Source organism: Euprymna scolopes, chromosome 22, assembly GCF_053919585.1.
Source record: "Euprymna scolopes isolate OS-2025 chromosome 22, ASM5391958v1, whole genome shotgun sequence".
Lineage (NCBI taxonomy): Eukaryota > Metazoa > Mollusca > Cephalopoda > Sepiida > Sepiolidae > Euprymna > Euprymna scolopes.
Window position 1 is genome coordinate 37,483,930 of NC_136503.1, and position 23,148 is coordinate 37,507,077.

Genomic DNA, 23,148 nt, shown 5'->3' on the forward strand with positions numbered 1-23,148 from the left:
GTGTGTGTATATATATATATATATATATATATATATATATATATCTATCTTTCCCAGTTTAAGAAGATTTTAGTTGACAACACATCTATACTTGGACAAACCAATTTGCCAATTCTAATGGTCAGTGGTAGCTTCTAATTATGCAGTCAAAATTACCTGAATATTACTGAATTATTAAAAAAAAACAACTTTAATCGTGTTAGCAGGTGCAATATTGCAGCCATCTTATTTAAATCGAAACAGAAAATTACCTCCCTTTTGAACTCTTCTGTGTCTTACGATCATTTTCATCAAATTCTATTTTTATTTTCTACCTTATAGATTTTCCTAATTTTTGATAAAATCATCTTAAAAATATGAGGAATACATAGATATCATTGTTTTCAGATTAAATTCAGTTTTACGATTTCCGAAATTTCGTCCTAATAGTGTAGAAGCGCCAAATCTTTTAATATTCTTTAATCTATGTTGATTACACACGCACGTACACACACACACGCGCGCAGACACACACATTACTAAAAATTAGGATGGTGTTGCTTGTCACAGCGCACAATTATCTTAACAGAGAACCATCTAAGGTTGTACTTGCACAATTCAAGATACAGCATCCAGAGTCTGATCGTTAGAAATTTTAAATTATCTTCAAATAAAAAACCCCCAAAAACGAAGGATGAAATACACTCCTGAGGAACTACAGTAAAAGTGTTCATATATTTATTATCGTTATAAAGCTCTGAAAGATATCGTCATTTGTGTGTAAGAGATCGGCTGCCTGGATTCGACTCTATTCAAATTTTGAGAAGTTGATTTTGACATTATCATATATGACTATTAAAATCGTATCTTGTTTGTTTGTCTCCATGCACAGTGGATGACATCATTCATTGAAACAGAGAGGGGAGGGGAACATCCTTTAGAGTTACGGATTGTCTACAAAATGAACTGTCTAGAACCATGAGTGGTTTGATATATACATACATAAGCGTTAGTATTTATCGAAACTGTCATCTGTATAAAATCACAAACTAAAAAGTACATCTGTATTTTATATAAACATTCATTCACCTTTTTTTCTGTGTATTTTGTAAATAAAATATCAATTTTTATTTTTAGGTTTTGCTTTTTTTTTTCTGTACTAAAACAACATTTTTTGCCAAAATATTTATGTACTGATCATTAGGCTATGACAACAGCATATTTTTTCTATTGTTTTGACTCTCAAGTATATATCCGACACAGTTAATCAACCGAGAACCATATCACTATATATAAAAGCATATAAAATATACAGATACACACTCGAGAGTCAAAACAATGAAAAGAATATGCTGTTGTCATAGCCCTACTGATCAGCTTGCTAAAAAAATCCAGGGAGTCATCTTTAATATTTTTAATCACTTTTTTGCTTTCCAACTTTTCTGTTTAAAGGATACGTATTGTCGCTTAAGATAGGGAAGGGGGGGGGGGTAATTGTCGATATACAATTTTGAATGCTAAACTTGTTTGATGTCTGCTCTTAGTAAATTGCTATCTGCTCACAAAATAAAAGACATTTAAATTCTTAAAAAAAGTCCAGCTCATCAATCTTCAAATTGTTGAATCTACTCCAAATTCATGTATATTTTTATGGATATTTTGAGAAAGGGGTGGAGGGGTTCGTGGTTAAAAACCTAACAAACAAAAAGAGACGATTGCTTGTTTTAGTGAGAAGCAGGATTATATAGCAACATGGCCATACTTATATATAAGGAACACCTTGTATGGCATGAATTAAAGATTGGGTGCATTAGGTAAACATACACAATCGAAGTATTCAAAATAAACAGGAAAACTGACATTTTCATATCAGGCAAAAATAATAGAAAATTATTGAATAAAAATATTAATCAGTTTTATGATATACCAGCAGGGACACCAACGTTGTCCAGCATTGAATGAGGAGCCATGAATGTACCACACTTCTAATACTTTTATTGTCATCAAAATCGGTGAAATTGTCCATTTTCCAATCAAATCCATTAGTTACTTGCTTTAGTTGGGGACTCACCGCAGTGCACGGGAAGGAAGTCTCACATGCCTCCTGCAGTGATTTAATTCACAATATATTGTCTATATTGCACTGTAGAGAATCTACTGTTGATTTTATAAAATTACTTTTATATATAATGGCTTAAATTAAAGTTTAAAATACATGTCAAGTATCACGCTTTAATTGTGCTCTAAGCAAATACTTGTTTCGAATGCGCCCCTGTCTTATGAAAGAATCTACTGTTGATTTTATATGCTGAGCCATCTTCTGCTTATGCAGTGATAAAACTTCTCAAATGCTCTTGTAACATTAGGTTGTATAATAATGTCAAAATCAGGTTGTTCCTTCTTTAATTGAATTTTTTCTACTTTTAATACTTATCAGAGGCATTCTGATACAAAACCTATTTAAGAACACTCCCAGACACAAAGTACATTTGTCTGAAATTTAAAAAAAAAAAAAAATCAATCCAACCGTTTATGAATATACAAGGAATAAATTGACATACATGCAGACACACACAAAGTGTCTTTTTATATATAAGTAGATATTTCTGATTATCCATTAATATAAACACATTTTACTTCTTTAAAAATGGAAAACAAGGGACATAAGTCATTAAATACGTTTGTGCCAATTGATAAGTGGAAATCTCTATTATATAAATATATATATATCTACGATTCTAGAAAAGTCACTTTGTGTTTGTGTGAGTTCCTTCCTTATAGGTTCCGAAACAGCTGAGCTCATCTTATGCAAATTTCACACAAAGGTAATTTATCTGTCTGACAGTGTTCTTAGATATGTTTTGTACAGAAATTTGTCTGATAAGAACCGAAAATCGAAAACATCTGTACCGGGATGTGCTGAAGAGTGTAGTGATCCCCTGGTGCAATCAGGTGGCCGCTGGCAGACCCTGGGTGTCGCAGCAGGTCTTAGCGCTGGTTCACGAGTCCAAAGAGACCTACACTTGGCTTCAGAAGGAGGGATATGACTTTGTACCCTTCTCTCACTGGCCCCCACTCCTCCCTCAACCTGAACTCGCTGGACTACTTCGTATGAGCAGAATATCAGATACAAAACGAAAACTATGGAATCAGATCAATTTCAAATAGCATCAGATCCGTTTTTTTGCAGGTTTACTCTTCAGATCTAGCATGTTCTTTCTATGTCGATGTGTATTAACAGATCAACCTAGTGAATGATGTGGATCTTTACTACGGATTATATGCAGCATAATTGCATTGAAATAATGGTTCTGATTAGATCAACAATGTTAAGCTTGACAATCAGGATCACCTACTTCAAGAATTTCCCTCAATAACTGAAAATACTTGTTATAAATACATTCGTCGGTTTTTACTCAACTTACCAAAAACCTTGATACCAACAACAAGGGAACTGTTATTCTACTTAATAATTATCCTTCAGTTATTAAATAGTTGCTAAAAAAATCAAAAAAATCTCTGCATCTCAGTACAAAACATAATCACATTGACACAACACAGTGGTTCTTGTTAGATCATCAAAGTTAAGCAAGGTTGAGCCTGGGTAATCATTTGGGCATACCAATATAGGAATATGTCGACACATCCCTGCAAAAACCTAATGTCGTCATCTCTGACCGGGATATACATGCGACTGGAGACTGCTTATGAATTTAATATCCTTTGAATACTTCCTCCTTCAAAAGAAGTTGGTTCGACCTGCTTAGAGTGAATGCCGTGAGTATCACACTATAGAGAGAATATATTTTGCAGATCACAGTGCTGGGATGCATGGAGACCAGTTGAAAATGCCACAAACAGGTCATTTTGCAATGGTATTACTCTGCTATAGACTTTTTAGTCACTTATTAAATAAATAAATGAATAAAAAAAATGAAATAAAAGCAAAAAAAAAATTTTTTTTTGTTTATTTTCAGAAGTAAAATAATTTCTTAAGATCCATTTGAAAAAAAATGGTCATCCGTTTGTATTCTTAAAAACAAAACAAAACGAGTAAAAAAAACAAAAAAAAACAAAAAAAAAAAACAGAACAAAAAAAAAAAACCCAAAATACTAAAAATGGGTTAAGAGAAAGGATTAGTTGTGTATTTACAAGAGTTTCTCAGCTGTGAAGATAAATATGAAATTTCCTAACATGAAAATCACTTCATGTGCATCACAAACGCGTCTCTGTCATGTGCAATTAGAGAATATAAGATTTTAATGACGCTATCAGCACATGTTTAAGAGAATATGCTTAAAATTTACGTCTCTCTAATTTGTCTATAAAAAAATGTTAGCCGAAAATGTTTATAAACATTTTTTAAATTTCCATGATCGCAAATTTATAGAACGCTCTGGATATATATATCAGTAAATTCCAGATGGAAACGATATAGAATGATCTTCATGGAGTTCAAAATAGATTTCGTAGCCAAGTAGGGGGATGCCCTTTTCTTTTCCCTGCAACTTCTTTCCCCACAGAAGAAACGTTAGCCTGTCTTTGCTTTATCGTTATTTTTATGGCAAGTGCTTGTCTGAAATCCAATCTATGCCCCCCCACCCCTCTGTCAAACTTTCCTGAAAAACACTCATCTAGCTGAAACCACTATAAAAAATTTCTTCCACTTTTTATCTGTGCCTAAACCTGAATGTGGATTCCATCAACAGAGCTTCTTTTTTAGACCTGCATGTCTATGGAACTGTTCTGTTTGCCTGCTTTCCAGCTGACTACAATGTGGTTGTCTTCAAGTTCAATGTAAACAAGTTCTTGATGAGCCATCCTTTTAAATAATCCAATTCACCAAATTTCCGCTACTAACGATTATTACAATATTGTCCCATTGACTACCATACACTGAATAACTCTTATCCTCTAATGGCGTCCAAGCCTTGATAAGTGGTGACTATGCAGTAGAGCTCAATGTCAAGGACAGAGCAATTTTGAGAAGAGTATAATGGAAAAACTTAAATTATCTAAAAACGTTCCACTATTTTTATTTCCAAATGACTTAAAACCTAAACAAATCCGTTTAAAGCAGCACGTTACCTACAATGCATTTTAAAAACTTCATATATTCTTCAATTGCCGGTGTCTTAAACACGACTCCATATTTCCTTTCTTATTCTCTTTGTAATTGATGGCTTAACTTTAAGAAAAACAGGTGCTTCTTGAGATAATAAACCTTAGAAACTATAGTAACTCCAATTCAAATTGTTGCTCAAACTTGATCTTGTGTAGAAAAGTAATGTTCAAGTCTTAATGAAAATAAACAGCTTTATTTTATTGCTTTTCATGATTATTAAAGATATTCAAATTTTCTAGTATTAAAAAAAAAAAGAAAAAAAAAAGAGACTTTCTAAATGACTACCATCTTAAACGTTTACACAAAAGAAAGTCAAATTAAAGCAGTAATCGGCAAGGGGAGATAACCGATTTAGTTAAGTCTTCAAAATGGCACTACCAGCTATGTACGTTTAATGTATTTATTTGCTTCCCCACCAAAGTAAATTAGGCACAAGGCCGTTTTTAATGTGGGGTAAAAACCAGCTCCCCTAAAAGTAGGAAAAAAGGGGGCACTCTGGTTACCAAAAATAATAATTGTCCCAGTATAGAGGGTTTCCCCTCCATTGACTGGTACAAATTATCTTAAGTGCAACATCTGCAGAACAGATACTACACTTTGATCCCGGCCCGAAGGCCAAGAAGCCAGCTATGTAGGTTTAATGTAATTGCTGAGGATTGTTATCCAAAAAAGAACAGATATACATACTACCAAGCAGCAAGATCCTACCCCTTTATTGTTGAGGTTTCTTGATGCCAGAAAGCCTTAATTAACTCTTAATAATTTCTCCTCTCGGATGACTAAACTTTGGAATTGCTTTCCTATTTCCTACTTCACTGACTGTACTAAGATGAAGTTTAAATGTAATGTTAACAGACATCTCGTTTCTCCCCAGAGTCCCCTATTAAACATGATACCAAATCATAGCCCCTTACGTCCAAATGGCAATATGCCTTGTTTGTGGGTGAAAAATAGTATATATATATATATATATAAAAAACATGCTTCTATCATTTATGACAGAAATCTCAGAACATAAATGCTGATATTGCATTCTGCAATCGCTGACTGAAATAAAGCAGAAATGTAGAATTGCAATATAAGATTCCACTCGTGAAAGATAAAACACTGATAGTCACATTAAAATAAGTATAAACAATCTAGTTTGAGTGATAAAGTAATTTTCACAAAATGATGCACTGCAATAAAAAGTGTAATCTGAATAAAATAAACTTAAAACAGTGCTTTATATCGAATGAGCAAAGCGGGACAGACTATCAAATTGCATGATTAAAGTCACTTATAATAGAGTTACTTAAAATTGTACGTTTGGACAGTCATAAGAATATTTTATGATTGTTCGTTTGAACATGAAACAAAGTCAAACTATCATGGTAAGTGATTTTTCTTACATATTTTGACAATTTTTTTTCATCAGGAGTAAAAACTATGAATTTTACAATGAACAGTATAACAAATATCATATGCAACAAATAATGGATTTGCTTGTGGCAAAAAAAAAAAAAAAAAAAAAATGAATAAAAATAGTAATGTTCTAGAAAGATTTACTTTGTAAAACAATTTAGAAGAGAAAAGAAAGATTTTTCAAAAAAAAACGAAAGAAAAAAAAAATCAGTGAAAAGAAATCAAAAAAGAAAAAAACCCAGCAAGACTTGAACGAAATACGGAGGTAAAAAAGAATAAAGCAGATAAAAATAAACAAATTTCAAATCACTAACATCTTTCGGTGAATCAGAAAAACAAGTGACTCACAAGTTTGCAGCAAACAGAGTCAGATAAAAAAAATTTATATAAAAGAAATAAATAAATAAATATTACATAAATATATTTTTTATATTAAAAATAAATTCCAAATAGTGAAATAAATAACATTTTATTATTTTATGCAAAAAATAAGTATAACACAAATTTTTTTATCTGATGCTGTTTACTGCGGACTTTGAATCACCTGTTCTTCTGATTCATCACATCTTATCTGAAAGGATAAGTTAAATTTCTTTTTTTTTTTTTTTTTTAATGTAATTTTACTTGTTATGCAAATCTTGATCGATACAAAATATAATGATAGCTAATAAAAGCGCAGGTTTATTTCAGTAATTTGTCTAAACTCATCTCTCAACTTTTAACATTAGAACAACAGCAACATAATATTCAATTAAATTCTTACAATGAATCAAGTGGCAAAATATTGACTTAGCATATATCATTGCCATGAAAGCATTCTTCTTTGACTTGAAGATATGCAAGAAAGATCAAGTTCATGCTGGTACAAGTGTTAAGTTCATCGAACACGTATAAACTTGTGTGTTTTGGTGCTTATTTAAATTAAATTATTTAAAAAAAAAAACTAAATTGCATAAAATATTTATGATGCATATACTGGTCACGGAACGAAGAAAAAAATCACGCAATTTTGATCAAGTTTTTCTTTTTGTTTTTTGAAAATAGAAAATTATTTTTTTAATAATTTTTAGTGATTGTAATATGAAATTGTAGCTGATTTTGACCTTGATAATTCAAATTGAGTTGTCTGCCCTTATTAAACATGGATCAAAATATAACATTTCAGTCATAAAATTTGATTTTCTTAAGACAAAAGCAAATGAAAAAAAAAACAAAACAAAAAAAAAAAAACTACTCGATCAATTTACGTAGTTTTTGGAATATGACATCTTTGTTCCATATGTACATACATCGCAAAGTTTTTTTTAAATTTTTTTTTTTAAAGATTTTTATGTATTTTTTGTTTTTAAAATAGGTTTAATCTATACTCCTATAATTTTTTTTTTTTTGTATTGATATTCATATTAAAAACCCTTTTTTCTATGTATTTAAAAAGAAAATATAACCTTGTTATATATGGGCCATGAAGTTGCATTCATCTGCAAAAGATCTAGCTAAGTTGCATAATCTTTTAAACATTTATTTGAATTAATTTCCTATTAGTTTTTTTGGTTTTCTTACAGGATGATCATCTTAAGATAGCTATTACATGTAATTATATTCATGCAGATATTCTATATGATTTATACTTATGTAATATCTGCATAAAAAGGTTATAGTAAACACAAACCTCCTTCTATATATATATATATATATATATATATATATATTAAGTAATGTGATTTATAATTTAAAATTTAAAAATCAAATTTTAATTAAATTAAAAATCCGTTTCATAAGGAACAACAACAAAATCAAATATATATTTGTTTAAAAACTTTTGTCTATTAAACTCCTGTCAGTTTTTGGTCTACAGACATGAAACTTAATATATAGGGTATTCAGAACTAATGCAAAACTTTATATTGGGCTTTAGACGGGGAAAATCAATACAAAAGTGTGAAAATTAAAAAATAAATAAATAAATAAAAAAATGGAATTTGCCAGGTGAAGGTTGAATGACAGCATTACAAATATGCATGCGTAACGTAATAGCTATTGTTTCTTGTTTTATTTTTTTAGCCATGCAGCAAACATGTTTTCATAGCTCAGGCATTAACATCAAAGAAAAAAGTGGTACTTGTACAGTTTAGTCAAGACATTAAAAAATGAAAATATTGAAAAAAGATTATATTGCACGTATCCTTTAGGGAACAAAGTTCTCCAAAAAAATTTAAAAAATTCACTTAATTTCATCAAGTAGTTTTTTTTTTACATCGAAAAAACAATTTGTTATGATACCGAGCAAAAGGTTCGATTTTTAGGAAGCAAAGTTAGAATTAAAGATGGGAAGGGAGCGTCGGCATTTTACATTGACTTATCTCCCCGTGGCGTGTTGTTCAGCTTCAGCAAATTTCACAATGGCCGACTTCAACGCGCTCTCATAAGAACGTGTTTTTCCGCTGTAAAAAAAAAAAACTACTCGATCAAATTAAATGAAATTTTTTTTCTCGGGGATCTTAAGTCCAAAACAGATACGTACAATATAACCTTTTTTTCAATATTTTCATTTTTGAATGTCTTGACTAAACTGTACAAGTGCTGAAAATGTAAATTATGAGCAAAACATTTTGGTTTCAATTCTTGGTGGTGGCACACAAGCCATTTTTTTTTTTTTTTTTTTTTACTTTTTATATCATTACTATATATTGAATCCAATATAATAATAAATACAAAATCTGCATTAATTAAAATATTATGTTTAAGCATATTTTTTAAGACTGAACAGTGCCGAGTTTAGATTATATATATATATATATATATGAAATTTATTACTGTGAATCCAGAATGACTTTACATATTGTTTCAGCTAGGGAGAAATCCTCAAAAAGAGAAAGAAATATCCGACTAGCTTCGTCAGAAATCATAGATGGACTCCATCTATGAATTCTGACGAGGCTAGTCGGATATTTCCTCCTCTTTTTGAGGACTTCCCCCTAGCTGAAACAATATGTAAACTCATTCTGGACTCACAGTAATAAATTTCCTATATATTGCTCTGGCTACACATTGAGCACTCTAGTACGTTTTTTTCCCCACTGATAAATAAATATACAATTATTGCCAAATTCACAAAATACATTTTGGAAATATTTCATTTGATCCCCCCATGTTTTGGCAAATTCATTATTTTTTTTAATTCATTTTTCGTTCACTTTTGCTGCTTTTAACTAAATTAGACAATTTGTTGCAAAATTATATCACATACAGCATAATCACGTTAAATCACTGCAGTTAAGCAATGTTGAGCCTAGTCAGTACCAGATGAGTGACCATTTAGGAAATAGCAAATGCTGTATGTAGGACATTGACACCTCCCTGTAAGAGCTGCAAAAAAGCTTAATGTCCTTATCTCCCCTGATGCGATTGGAGATAGCATGTGAATTTCACACTCTATGAAACTTCCTCCTTTGGAGGAAATCGGTTCAACCTACCCAGTTATTAAACCTACAGATTCCTACCTATTTTATAATTTTTATATATAAAATTTTAGATCTTTTAGTTATTTTTTTTTTTTTAGACAAATTACAAAAACAAAATCAACGTACTTTCATTAGCTAATATTATATGAGCATTTATATATATATGTATATGAGAAATGTATGGTTTTATGAAATATGTCCAAAAGAGAGAAAGAAAAAAAAAGATTTAAAATGATTTTTTTTTTTTTTTAAAATTTTAATAAAATCAAAAAACTTATTTTGGACGAAAACAAAACAGAAAAATGCTCGGATGCAATGTGTAACTGTGTATACCAAAATCATTTTTTTTTGTAACAACCGATTCTGGAATGTATATACATATGCTTCTTATATCTTTATTGGACTGAATGAAGCCTGCACATGTGAAATAAAAACTTGGTTGATGATGCAGGTTTCCAAAAACGCATAGCCCTAAATAGAAAATGATGTAAGAGACATGGAGTAATAATTTTTTTTCTCTTCTCTTTTTGTATATTCAATATATGACATTAATGTGCGCAAGTCTTTCACCAACTACAGAAAATATTTCAAACATAAACATGACACTGAAATTGTGAGACAGATAAACTAACCATGAAACATACCTTAATAGGCATAGTGTAAAAAGTTACAAAAAGGATAAGACATTTTTCAATGAAGGAAACAGAAAATAAATAAATTCATATATATATGATTGAAAATGACAAAATAGAGAGAAAACAAAATTTCTAAACATCTTAAGATATTTTGCCAAAAAGAATAGCTTCATTGAAGAGAGGAAATGAAATAAGACACAAATATATTGGTTAATTGTTCATGACTTCAGCCTTTACCCATATTACCATTTGTCACTTATTGAATCAATAATGTGAGCGAGTGTGTGTATATAAAATTATTTTTTTTAATGTATTTTATTACATATATGTTTAAAAAGAAAATAATTTATTATATGGCTCTATAAAAATTCTCTTGAGCACTATTATATTAAATACCAATGTATACCAACAAATACTGTATTATATTAACTTTGTGTTAAATTTATTATTTTATATCTGTGATGATGCCCTTGATAAGGTGAAATGGTATATTGATAAAACAGCTTTGCATCTAACACCGATTTAAGGCTTTCATATTAATTTTTCTACATCCGCACGCGAGATATGAGTGCTATCAGAGATGTGAGCACTGTATTTAAAATAATCATTTATAACTAATACCATTATAACTATCTACCAAAAAGAATTATATTTAGAAGGATGATCATATATCAATATAATGATAAATCAACTTTTCAAAATCAAGACAGATCTTGCATGCACAAAAGGTTTGCTGTTCTTATAAATAAAACTTTATAACAATGATCAGGTCTACTGCAGTAAAAGCCTTAAATCTTTAATTATTACTGTCCCTCAATCACGAGGATAACAATTTTGACTTATTAGTTAGTATCAACGCAAATTTGTTATATGAGTGATAATAAAATAGTAATGATTTTTCCATTTCCTGAAAGTTTTTTTTTTTTTTTTTTCAAACAAAAAATCTTGCATATTTTGTCAACATTGTCATTTGTTTGCATTATGTGCTGTCTTTTTTGTTTTGTTGGGGATGGACAATAATAGCTTTTTATATCTGCAACATCATTGAGACATCAAAAACCCAAGCCGATGATGAAAAAGCAGTTATATAACCAAAGAAACTTTTAAGGTTAACTCTCTTGGTGCCAATTTTCCCAAAATAGGTTGTCATGTCGACATTGTGAAACAAGAAGAATCCATCACCAAGGAATAAACAATTTGATGTTAGATTCACAAGATTGTCACTGAGGTGGATTTGATGAATATTAGTCACCAACTCCATAGAACACCTGAATAATCAAACAAGTTTCCTGAATTACCAAAATCCACATAGAATGCCATTCTTGGGACCATAATTCTGTAAAAAAACAAGTCTCATTGAAAATATTGCCTCTTTCCAGTTCGAGGATCATTGTTGATTCCACCAGTGTAAAAATGGCATATCCCACCTATTGCAATCTCCCGAGAGAATCTTTAGTGCCTTGGTTTGATGACAGACTTTTTTGTTACTATGACTTTTTTTGGTATGACAACATTTCCTCCCCCTTTGCTTGTGTTACCCAAGCATCCTTAGCCTGTTTGGTTAAAAAGAAGGTGAAAAGTTGAAAATCTGGCTGCTGTCTTTCGCAGATTGAAAACTTCTGGGCTATCATCAAATCATTGGAAACAATCTTATGGGAAGCAGCAAATGCAATGCAAACCAAGATCTTTCTTAGGCATCGTCCCAATTAGTAGCCCCTTATGTCCAAGTGGCATTATGCCTTGCTTGGGGATGAAGGGTAGTAAAAAAAAAAAAAAAAAAGTCCCACATGTCACTGTTAAGAAAGTGACAGATTTCATGAGTACAAGACTTTTTAATATAATAAAACTCCATACGAGTAATTAATAAAATCGTCCAATAAATATAATTGTGTTATTGCACGTATTTAAATAAACTTTGAATTGGTCCTTATTTTGTATGTTTATTTTGTATTCTCACCAACAAGGGAAAAATTTAGTTATTTGTATTAAAAACCTATTACATCTCATCGATCAACATTGAACAACTTTTTTTTCTTTTTTTTTCCAAAATACTAACTCCGGCTTAAAATCTAATCTTTGTCAACAGTGTCATATTTTTCTATAAAAAAAAATCTTCAAAAATTGATTCACAGAAAATGGAGAAATCTTTAATTTTTATTGCTGGTTGGAGTGTGTCAACATTAGCTATGATGATATCTAATTTTCTGAATCATTGGCTTTATTTATAATGAATTATATTCAGTAGGATCATTCATTCAATCTATAAAATTATGCTAGCCAAATTTCAAAAGTCAAGCCTAAAGAGTATTTAAGCTGACAAATAAAACTTTTATTAAACCAATTATTATGTTACTTGCAATAAACTAATGTGCTTTGCTATAATTTATTTTTCTAAATTATAGAATCTGGTGCATTAGTGTGGTAATACGCAGACAATCTTATTCCCGTTAAAATAAAAATCAGCTAAGGAAGAAAAACTTAATAAAAGAATGACCTGATTTTTTGTTCTTATTACATCAATTTCAATTTTAGCTTTAATACTAAACATAAGACAAGAAAAAAGATGATTATACAATATAGAAATATTTATTATATTTGAAGATGATGGATCCCAAGTAACGCTGGGTCAGTATAACTAGTATATAATACCATTGTATTTATTTGCCTACATCACCTATTATGCAATTTTATGCTGAGTCATTGACTTAATATATTCAAAGGATCATCACCGATACAGTTTTCAATACCTATACTACTTCTGATGCAGTTTTATACATAAACAAATAATAATAGTAACAACAATGATATTCTCAATATAATTCTTCCAAAAAGTTCAACAATTTTTTTTTTCATTAAGTTAAATTATAGAATTAGTAGTAGTAGTAGTAGTAGTAGTAGTAATAATAATGATCACAGTTCGATCTTGCTAATAAAATAATAAAAATATTCATATTTATAATCTCATCATCTTTATGTTAATACTGTTATCACAACATATCTAGATTATCTATTATTGCTTAATTGGATTTCCTAATGATACACATAATGATAATGGATGATGATGATGATGATGATGATGGCAATATGAATAATTTTCCCAAGAAGTTATCAGTGTAGTAGTATTGATTTTTATTCCATGAAATTGTAGAGATTATGTTAGTAGTAATCATAGTGATAGTGATGATATCAGTTGAAAGTAACATTGATGATAATGCTGTTGACAGTGATGCTTGATTTTGTAGAGTATGGTCGCCAATGAGTTGTGGGTTTTGAAACCGTCACCAACAAGCCAGTTTCACTTTCTTTGTGTGTATATTTATATATATAAAAAAAAAAATGTCCCTGACAGTTTGAAGGAACCTATGCCAATCTGCCTCTCTCCCAGAGAAGGCGAAGAAGGGTATCAACGTGTCACCCGAATAGAAAGTTCGTTTTCATCATTTCGAGGCACATTAGCATATTCTGTCAGGTCACAAGTGATGACATTACTGATTACACAATCCCCAACCTGAAAAACAAAGGAAAATTTTTTTTAATAAAATAAAAATGCATTTTAATAAATCCTGACATTAATTCATGCAAAGATTTTGTTAGGCACATATCTTTTAGATAAAACTCTAATACGATTGCAATAAACTCTTTATAAGTGTTTCAGTAATGCACCTTGATCTTTTTTTTCTTTTTTTCTATAAAAAAAGTTACTTCTCAAGATGATCGCATTTCTAATCTTTAAGGTTTTACTATTTTCAGACAATACAGATTTACTATTTTCTCTGATTTTTTTTATTCCATTTCTTTTTTTTTTTTATTCTTACAGCCTAATAATTTTCAGTCAAAATGATTTCTAATCATAAAAAAAAACTAGTTTGTAAATAATTCTAAAATGTTAGTAATTCAACTGCTTTTGTTTTGAATTAATGAATAAAAAAATGTTAGTAATTCAACTGCTTTTGTTTTGAATTAATGAATAAAAAAATGTTAGTAATTCAACTGCTTTTGTTTTGAATTAATGAATAAAAAAATGTTAGTAATTCAACTGCTTTTGTTTTGAATTAATGAATAAAAAAATGTTAATTTAAAAATGTTTAAAAATGCCTTCTACTCTAATAGTTTCTTTCCCCAGAACTGCTAGACTATGGAACTCCCTTCTGGGTTCCTGTTTTCCCAACTCTACTGACATGCAGAAGTTCAAGTGTAATCTGAACAGACATCTTGCTGCTTAACTGCCTACATAGTAACCCTGCAACTTGTGTCCCCAATAGTAGCCTCTACATCAAAGTGGTACTGTGCTTTGTTTGGGGTGAAAATGGAAATAATAATTTTTTTTTTTTTTAAGTCAATCCAGACTTCAATAAAAGAAAAGTAAAAGAAAACTGATTCTTTCACAATAAATTAAAGAAAAAAAAAAACATAAGAAAAATTCAAACTCATTTTTAGAAATTGATCTGCAAAGAAATTTCCTATACAAAGTACATATGTACCAAACACTAGGTAAAACCTGAAATGAAATGAACTCGTATATTAAAAAAAATATGGCTCACCTCTGGGAAAATACCAATTAGCGCATCTGCTCTGTTGTAGAATTCTTCTTTCAAAGAAATAACCACACATTGAAAGTTGATTTCGGCCTGTTCTTCAATATATGAAGCCACCTTTAAATAAACAAGCAACAACAATTGTATTGGTTTTGAAAAAGGTTCCCTGCATTGTTTGAATTGGGGATATTAAAAGACAAACACCATTATCATATTTCATTTAATGTCCAGTTTACATGCTGGCATGTATTGAAAGGCTTTTAGAAATTGACTTTCAAACTAACCTATCTCTGGCCAAGTTGTTATTTCTAAAGTCCATTTTTATCACTTTCTCCAATGTTTTCCTTGACCTTCTCCCGTGAACTGAGACTGCCTTTTTAATTGTTCTACTTCTACCTCAAGAACCTGTCTAGCTTTACAATATGAACAAAGATGGCTGCCCAAACAAACACACGATGTTGAGTCTTCTATGAACTTTTTTTTATTTTTGCAACATTAGTTTGTAATGCGTTTTTTTTTATTTAAGCAAAGAATTTCTATTTTTTCTGAAGATTATATGCACAAATTATATGACATAATAATAAACATTTGTTTCCACATAACAAAACAGATCTGTAAAAAATATACAGAAATTTTAACATGCTGGAGGAACATGATGGAGGAACTGTTTTGCATGAAGAATAAATATTTGGATCTGGGATTTAACAAACTTGGCTAGGGATCTTTATTCTTCCCCCCACAAATTCAGCAGAGATTTGACTATTCTTGTAACGATCCAGTCCCTGTTAATTTTGTGGTAGGAGTAAAGTTCTTTGCAGTTCTAGGAGGTCCACCCTCCAAAGCCTTGACTTCTCTCTTTGAGAAGGGATTAGTTTATTGCTGATCGCCTGAGGTGCCCTTACTGGGGAATGCCATCAGAGTGGCTCAGGCACTTTTTGCAGGTCAAAGTGCCTCTCCTCTGGGGCACTGACTTCTCAATACCACTTTCCAACCTGGTGTCTAAGTTCTTGCGGTGGGAGAGAACTAAGTATCAACTTATCAACTATTCAGGTACATACGAAAATTTTATAGCCAAGCTGGACAGAGTGTATTTTCAGAATGTGACAAATCCAGTAGTCATTATGCACCCCATTTGGCATAATGATAAGTATGTTCACTAATGGGCTGGGAGAGCAGGGTCAATCCTCACTTAGGTTATATCAAAGATTTTAAAAAATGGTACTTGATGCTCCTTCTTAAACACTCAGAATTATAAGGAGAGAATCAAAAACAAGTGGAGCAATCTGAGGAATAGAGTAGCACCCTCCCTTACACCTCAGTATAGTAGCTAATGAAAAGGGAACCTTTAGATTGCTCTTGACTATAGTCGGCTACTTCACTTTTTAAAATAGTTTTGCGATTAGATATTATGCTTGTCGACTTTTTTTTTTTTACAAACGCATCACTACTTATCCAGGCCAAAGAGGCCACTCGAGGATAAGGGTTAAAGAGTGTACAGTAGACAATTGGACAATAAAGTAATCATTAGTAATGGAAATTCAGTAAATTTGTTAACTTATATGGAACGGCTCATCAAAAACTTGTTTACGTTAGACTTGAAGACAACCATATTGTAGTCAGCAGAAAAAAATACATCCATAGAACATTAATTACTCTGAATTCTGAGATGCAAATAACATCTATAAAAACAGTTGTATACATGTGTAGCACCAATCCTTTGCAGCGTTTACTTTGAAGCAAATATATTTTTCAGGCTTTAAATTAGTTTTTCATAAATACAATTTTTCTTTTCATAATAAAGTGACTTTTGAGAAAACCTGCATATTTTGTATTATGTATTGTTTAGAGAATAACATCTTGGGCGTTATTCTCAATGTTTTGGACGATGTAATCTCTGACCTTCAAGTGCGTATTGATGAACTCTAGAATCTGTATAGAATTTCAAATGGAACCCTTTATTAAATTCACATCAGCCATGACCGGGTAGAAGTCTTGAATAATTTGTAAGTGTATTCTTATTATTGTTTGTACTGAGAATTGAACTTTCAAAAGATTTATTTAGAACTGATTATTTTTTTACCACTATATCCATTGCACTACACATACTTGCCAAGAATTCTAGCAAGAATTTTAGGAGCCTTAAACCTATTCATGTTTTGGATGTCTAGTCGTACTACTACTAATTGTGTGTGTATATATATATATATATATATATATATATATATATATATATATATTATTTCTAAATCACTTACTTTGCCAATATTTGTGTTATCCAATGCAGCATCAATTTCATCAAGTACAAAGAAAGGAGCTGGTTGAAAACTAGAAAGAAATAAAAAAAAAATGAAGAAAAAGAAAATGATTAAAGAAAGCAAAAAATAAATTAAAAAATCTCTTGCTATTTATGCTATTTGACATGTGTGAAATGTGATGCAAGGTCATCTTCACGCAACACCTTTCGATGATCAGAAGTATTAAAAAAAGAAAAAAAAAGAAAAAAAAAAGAAAAAAAAAAAAGAAAACCCTGTTCTATTCCCTCAATTGGAAAGCATTAGAAGAGACTTGGTTAAAATCAATATCAAGAATGAAGGTAAAATTTTTAGATTAGCCAGTGACCAATTTAGATTACATATATAAAAAGATAATATTATATAATAAAATGTTTTACAGATAGCAAATCCTAATTAATTAATATAATTTGCAGAGTTCATTGCGTAGAAAGAAAAATAAATAAATAAAACATCAGTAAAAAAAATAGAATAAAAAATAATGGAACAAACATGATTGATAGCAACACTTTTGTCTTAACCGTCTTATACCTAACACATATGCCAGGGTTCTTTTTCTTCTTATTAGTCATTTCAAGATTATAGCGTTGTTGGTGGTTGACAGTCAACAATTTACACGCATAATAAAAACACAAATACAAACATTGTACACAAGCAACTTGTTAGACATGAGTATGTGCATGTTGTTAGGGGTCCTATCTTTCCACATCCAAATCTCAGCTAAGACTAACTCTGTCATTCGACCCTTCTCTGTCCCTTGCTAAGATCATTCTCCTCTCAACAGCAGGCAACATCTCCCACTATCTATCTACTCTCCACGAGAAATCATCTCAGCTTACTGCCACAAAAAAACTAAATGTTTGTCTACTTTCTCATCCTCCCAAAATCTCTATCCAGACTCCCCCCTTCCTCACTGTTAATAGCTAACTGTTCGCAGCATTGCTTTTGTCTGTGGAGTTCAATGGATCCATCGGTTGTATATTATTATCCATTTCCTAATTAATCTCTTCCAGTGGTCCTGGTTATTAGGATTGAGTAACGCAAAAAAAAGAAAAAAAGACAATGTGACTATTTTTGTTATTGGACAATAATTTGGGTTCAGTAACAAAACAAAAAATAATAAATCCACTAACTGGAATTCTTGTTTTGTACAAATTTGTTTAAAAAAAGATGGTTAACAAAAAAAAAATGTTAAAATAGATTTTAAAAGGAGAAGTTTATCCAAATTAAAATATTAAGTACGATCATCTGTGATGCAGAGAATATTTTTATCTTTCATAAATTTCTGGCTGATATTTTTCTTTTGCATTTTTATTGCTTGCATAATGATTACCAATATTAAGCCTAGTTTTTTTTTATTATTGTTAATTTCTGTTGATAAAATTATCTCATCAAATATCTTTGTGTATAATAAATAAGAATAAGTCTGATTTATAAAACTTTAAAAAAGCAAACATTAATTAATTATTTATCTATCTATATATAAAAGTGACCTTGTCTGTATGTATGTATAACGGTCCCTACTAAACTATTGTCAATTTTTGGTCTATAGACTTGATATATAGGGAATTCAGACTTGAAAAATAAATTCAATTTAAATTTAGTCAATAAAAATATCTTCTAAGGGGTCAAAATTGAAAAATTAGAACTTGGCAGGCGTAAGTTGACTTAATGTGTACCTTCCACACATGTGCATGTTAAAGTTGGTTAATTTGTAAAGCTTCCATATGCATGTTATCCTAGCTCAGATGGTAGTGAATAATGTTGCAGCGCTAAATATTTTGGTTCCTATTCTAGCTGATGGTACCCAAGTAATGTTTTTACTTTTAAAATCACTCTGTATATTAGGTACAATATAATAATCAATAGAGAATTGGCTCTATAACTATCAATATGAAAACTGCATAAATTAAAATATCATATTTAAGCAAATTTTATGACCAGGCAACCTGCTAGTATATATATAAAAACGACCTTGTGTGGGTATGAGCGCAGAAAGGCCTCTACTAAACTCCTATCAATTTTTGGTCTACAGACTTGAAACTTTAGATAGAGGATACTGACCTGTGGAACAAGTTCAATTTTGTTTTTAGCCGGTAAAAATAGCTGCTAATGAAAGAAAAATTGGAATTCGGCAGGTATGTCAACTTAAAGCGCACCTCTTTGCCTTTATACATTAAACTGCATTCATTTTTAGCTTTCATATCCATCTGTCCTTAGTGATAGTGAATAACACTCGAGAGCTAAATGTTTTTGCTTCAATTCTAGCTGATGGAAACCAAGTCATTTTTTTTTTTTTTAAACCTTTGAAATCACCATATAATGGGTAAAATATAATAACGAATTGGCTCAATAATAATAAATACAAACTCTACATAAAATATATTTAAGCATATTTTACAACAGGTGGCCTGTTAGTTAAAAAGAGAAAATGTAAAGTCATGTTCTATTTAAAAATTATATAATATACAAACTCTAACACTACCATAATTTAAAGTTGACTTGAATATCATTAAAAAAAAAAAAAAAAAAAAAAAAAAAATTATATTCTGTATTTTCTCTTTTTATTCCAAATATGATGTGCATTCTGGGAAGGATTGAATATGTTTTATTGGTTAAGAGCACAAAGAAATCATATTTTAAACATTAATTCAAGCCATGAATTACTTTCTTTTTACCGTTTTAAAGGCTTTAAAAGTACTATAAAATTTTTATGTATTACAATATTGGAAATAAGTCTGCCATTTTAACTTAATAATAACTAACGAGGGTACCCGGCGTTGCCCGGGTGTTTGGAGGTGTGTGTTGGTGGTGGGGGAGGAAGTAGATTAAAACAACCCTGTTAAAAAAAAAAAAAAAAAAACGTTGGCCGGTTGTTTGGAGGTGTAAAAGAAAAAACATAGTTTTAGTATAAAGGTAGGCTTGAACCCCGAACGTTTGACGCAGAGGTGGAAAGGAAATGGAAAAAAAAACCCTGCGACCTAACCATCTCGACCACGGGAACAGATGAATTGATAAGTGTGTTAAGTTGACGTTTATAAACTAAAATTAGCAGATGTGACGTCAAGTTGCGGAAGCCAGTTTCTGTTTTCCCCGCTATGCGGCGATCAAACAATAAAAAAAAAAACACAAAAAAAACTAACGTAAGGCAAACGAATGTTGAAAACAGAAAAACAAACACGTGAAAAATGGCTTAAATAAGCCTGTTTCGATATTAAAATTAAAAAAATCGGTGGGTATCCGGGTGTTTTTTGGGGTGTCACTAAGAATAAGCGAAGTTAAAAAAAAAAAAAAAAAGCAGAAAAACGAACGCTACGTGAAAAATGGCTTAAATAACACTGGTTCAATATTTAAATTTAAAAAATCGGACCCCCCCCCAAAAAAAAAACATCTCACACCACGATTCGAACCCAAAACGTTTAGATAATGAACCAAGGCCTTAACCAACTGAACTAACGCGATGTACATGAAATTTGTTCGGTTTTTCAACTATTTAAAGTAAATCAGGTCACGACGTCATCTGACGCATGCGTAGAATCAATATTTTTAGAATATTTGTTTTATAATAAACATACTAGAAAGATTTACAAAAATCTTAAGAAAGAAAAAATACCAATTATAATTTATATTTCATTGAAATTTGTAGTTATTAAACGATACCATTAAATCCAGCTGATATCTATAAAAGATTGCAGCGGAACAAAATTGATCACTATTTTAATATCTATCTTCTTTGGTGTTTAAAAAAATAACTGTTGTTTCCCGTTACTTTATTATAAAGGCAATAAACATGGCTGAAACCTGTGATGCTAAATACTATCACATATCAAGTAACACTTTAAATTAACAGAAAAAACATTTTTTTTATGAAAAATAATATGAGATTCACAGAGTATATATGATAATTGGAGTAACAACAAAAACTTGACCCTCGCCAGCAAGTGAGATGAGTAAACTGATCAGAAACAATTTTTTTTAAACATCACGAACGAGTTTATACATCAATTCTCAACAAGAAATGAATACACTCTGTAACTAGTATCTTTCCAAAAAAGATTTTTAAGTAAAATATTAAAAATAGATAAAAACAAAATATATTTCCATAATTAATATTAAAAAGGCCAATAAGAAAAAAATTGGTCTAAAAATGAAACATTTTCTCTAGAAACAAGTTGGCAAACTTTCTTTACCGACTTGTTTTTGGTTTCTTTCAGGTTAAAAAAATAATAAGGCTCTTTAAACAACTTTTCATTTACCAGTTTTGAGTGTGTGTGTGTGTGTATACATATAATAAGGTGTTCAAAGTATCGAGCCATCTTTATTAAATATCAATACCTCACCTGTGAATAGCAAATAACAATGCTAGAGCAGCAACAGTTTTTTCTCCTCCAGATAAATTGTCCATTGGTCGGAAGCGTTTTCCAGGGGCTACACAATTGTAGTTGACACCATCTAAGTAGGGCTCTTCAGGGTTCTCGGGGCCAAGAAAAGCTTGGGCACTAGGATTTCTGGACAAAGCCTTTAAATGACAAACAAATTTGAAAAACATGACTTGAAATTCTTCATTAATCACTAGTGGAACATCTTATGGAGTGACTATGACTATGTCACACTTAGTTTTTTTTTGTTTGTTTTTTTAAATTATTATTCTGAAACACTGAGGGAACTATGGTCCTGTTTTAATATTAATATTGCTGTTACTATTTACATAGTTTTAAGACAAATTTAAATGAAAACAAATGCAAGACACTTTTGGAATTTTTGATAAGTGCAAGGAAGCGAAAATGTTTGTGTGTATGTCCACACATCAGTTTTCAATATGTTTGTAGGTTACTGGGATTACATATTTGAGAAGTGTGTATATGAGGAAGGAGGAAGAAATATAAAGCCTCCACCCCAATCTTCTATAAATATCTTCAATGTGCATGAAATATTCAACAAGAAATATTCAACACAAATTAAGCTTCTTAAATTTTCAATTCATGAGACTTGAATTTTGACCTTGCTACTCAAAATTTAAACATTTCCGAAGACATGAAATCATTGCATAATATTTCATCAACAAGAGTCAAACACTTTTTAATGAAATATCTGTTTTAACTGTTTTAATTGTATCTTTTTCTTCTTTATATATATATATATATATATATATATATATATATATATATATATATATAGTAGGACAACAAGAGTATGAAATGAAGACACAAAACTATATATTCTTATACTCTTCTGATGAGAAGCATTAGGCTTAGAAATGCCCTGGCATAAAGAGTCCCTTCTATCCCCCAAATTTTGCCTGTATTCCATTATTAAATAAACGATCCATTCTATATCTACCAATATATAGTTTTGATAGTTTTGTGTCTTCATTTCATACTCTTGTTGTCCTACTGTATAAGCTCCAATAATTATTGTGGAGCTTGACATTATCTGGATAAGTCTCCTTTGTGGAATTGAACTTTCTCTTTTCCTTTTAAATTAAGCTATATATATATATATATATATATATATATATATATATATATATATATATATATATACACACACAAAGTCACCACTTATCAAGATCTACAGACCACTTGAGGATAAGGGTTAAAGAGTGTACAGTAGTCAATGGGACAATATAGTAATCGTTAGTAGTGTAAATTGGATTACTTAAAGGGAATGGCTCATCAAGAATTTATGTTGGACGTGAAGATGACCATATTGTAGTC

General features: G+C 30.4%; 1 protein-coding gene across 1 annotated transcript in view; it reads right to left on the reverse strand.

Moving 5' to 3' along the window:
* Positions 1-13,717: 13,717 nt before the first annotated feature.
* The window catches only part of LOC145243974 (structural maintenance of chromosomes protein 1A-like), an 83,521-nt gene continuing 74,090 nt past the window's right edge, over positions 13,718-23,148 (reverse strand). Inside the window, exons 25-28 of the mRNA XM_080107109.1 lie at positions 21,772-21,950; positions 17,396-17,465; positions 15,147-15,257; positions 13,718-14,113 (exon numbers count right to left, since the gene is read on the reverse strand). Of these exons, the coding sequence (XP_079963235.1) occupies positions 14,009-14,113; positions 15,147-15,257; positions 17,396-17,465; positions 21,772-21,950 (465 nt within the window). The 3' untranslated portion in view covers positions 13,718-14,008. The remainder of the gene's footprint in view (positions 14,114-15,146; positions 15,258-17,395; positions 17,466-21,771; positions 21,951-23,148) is intronic.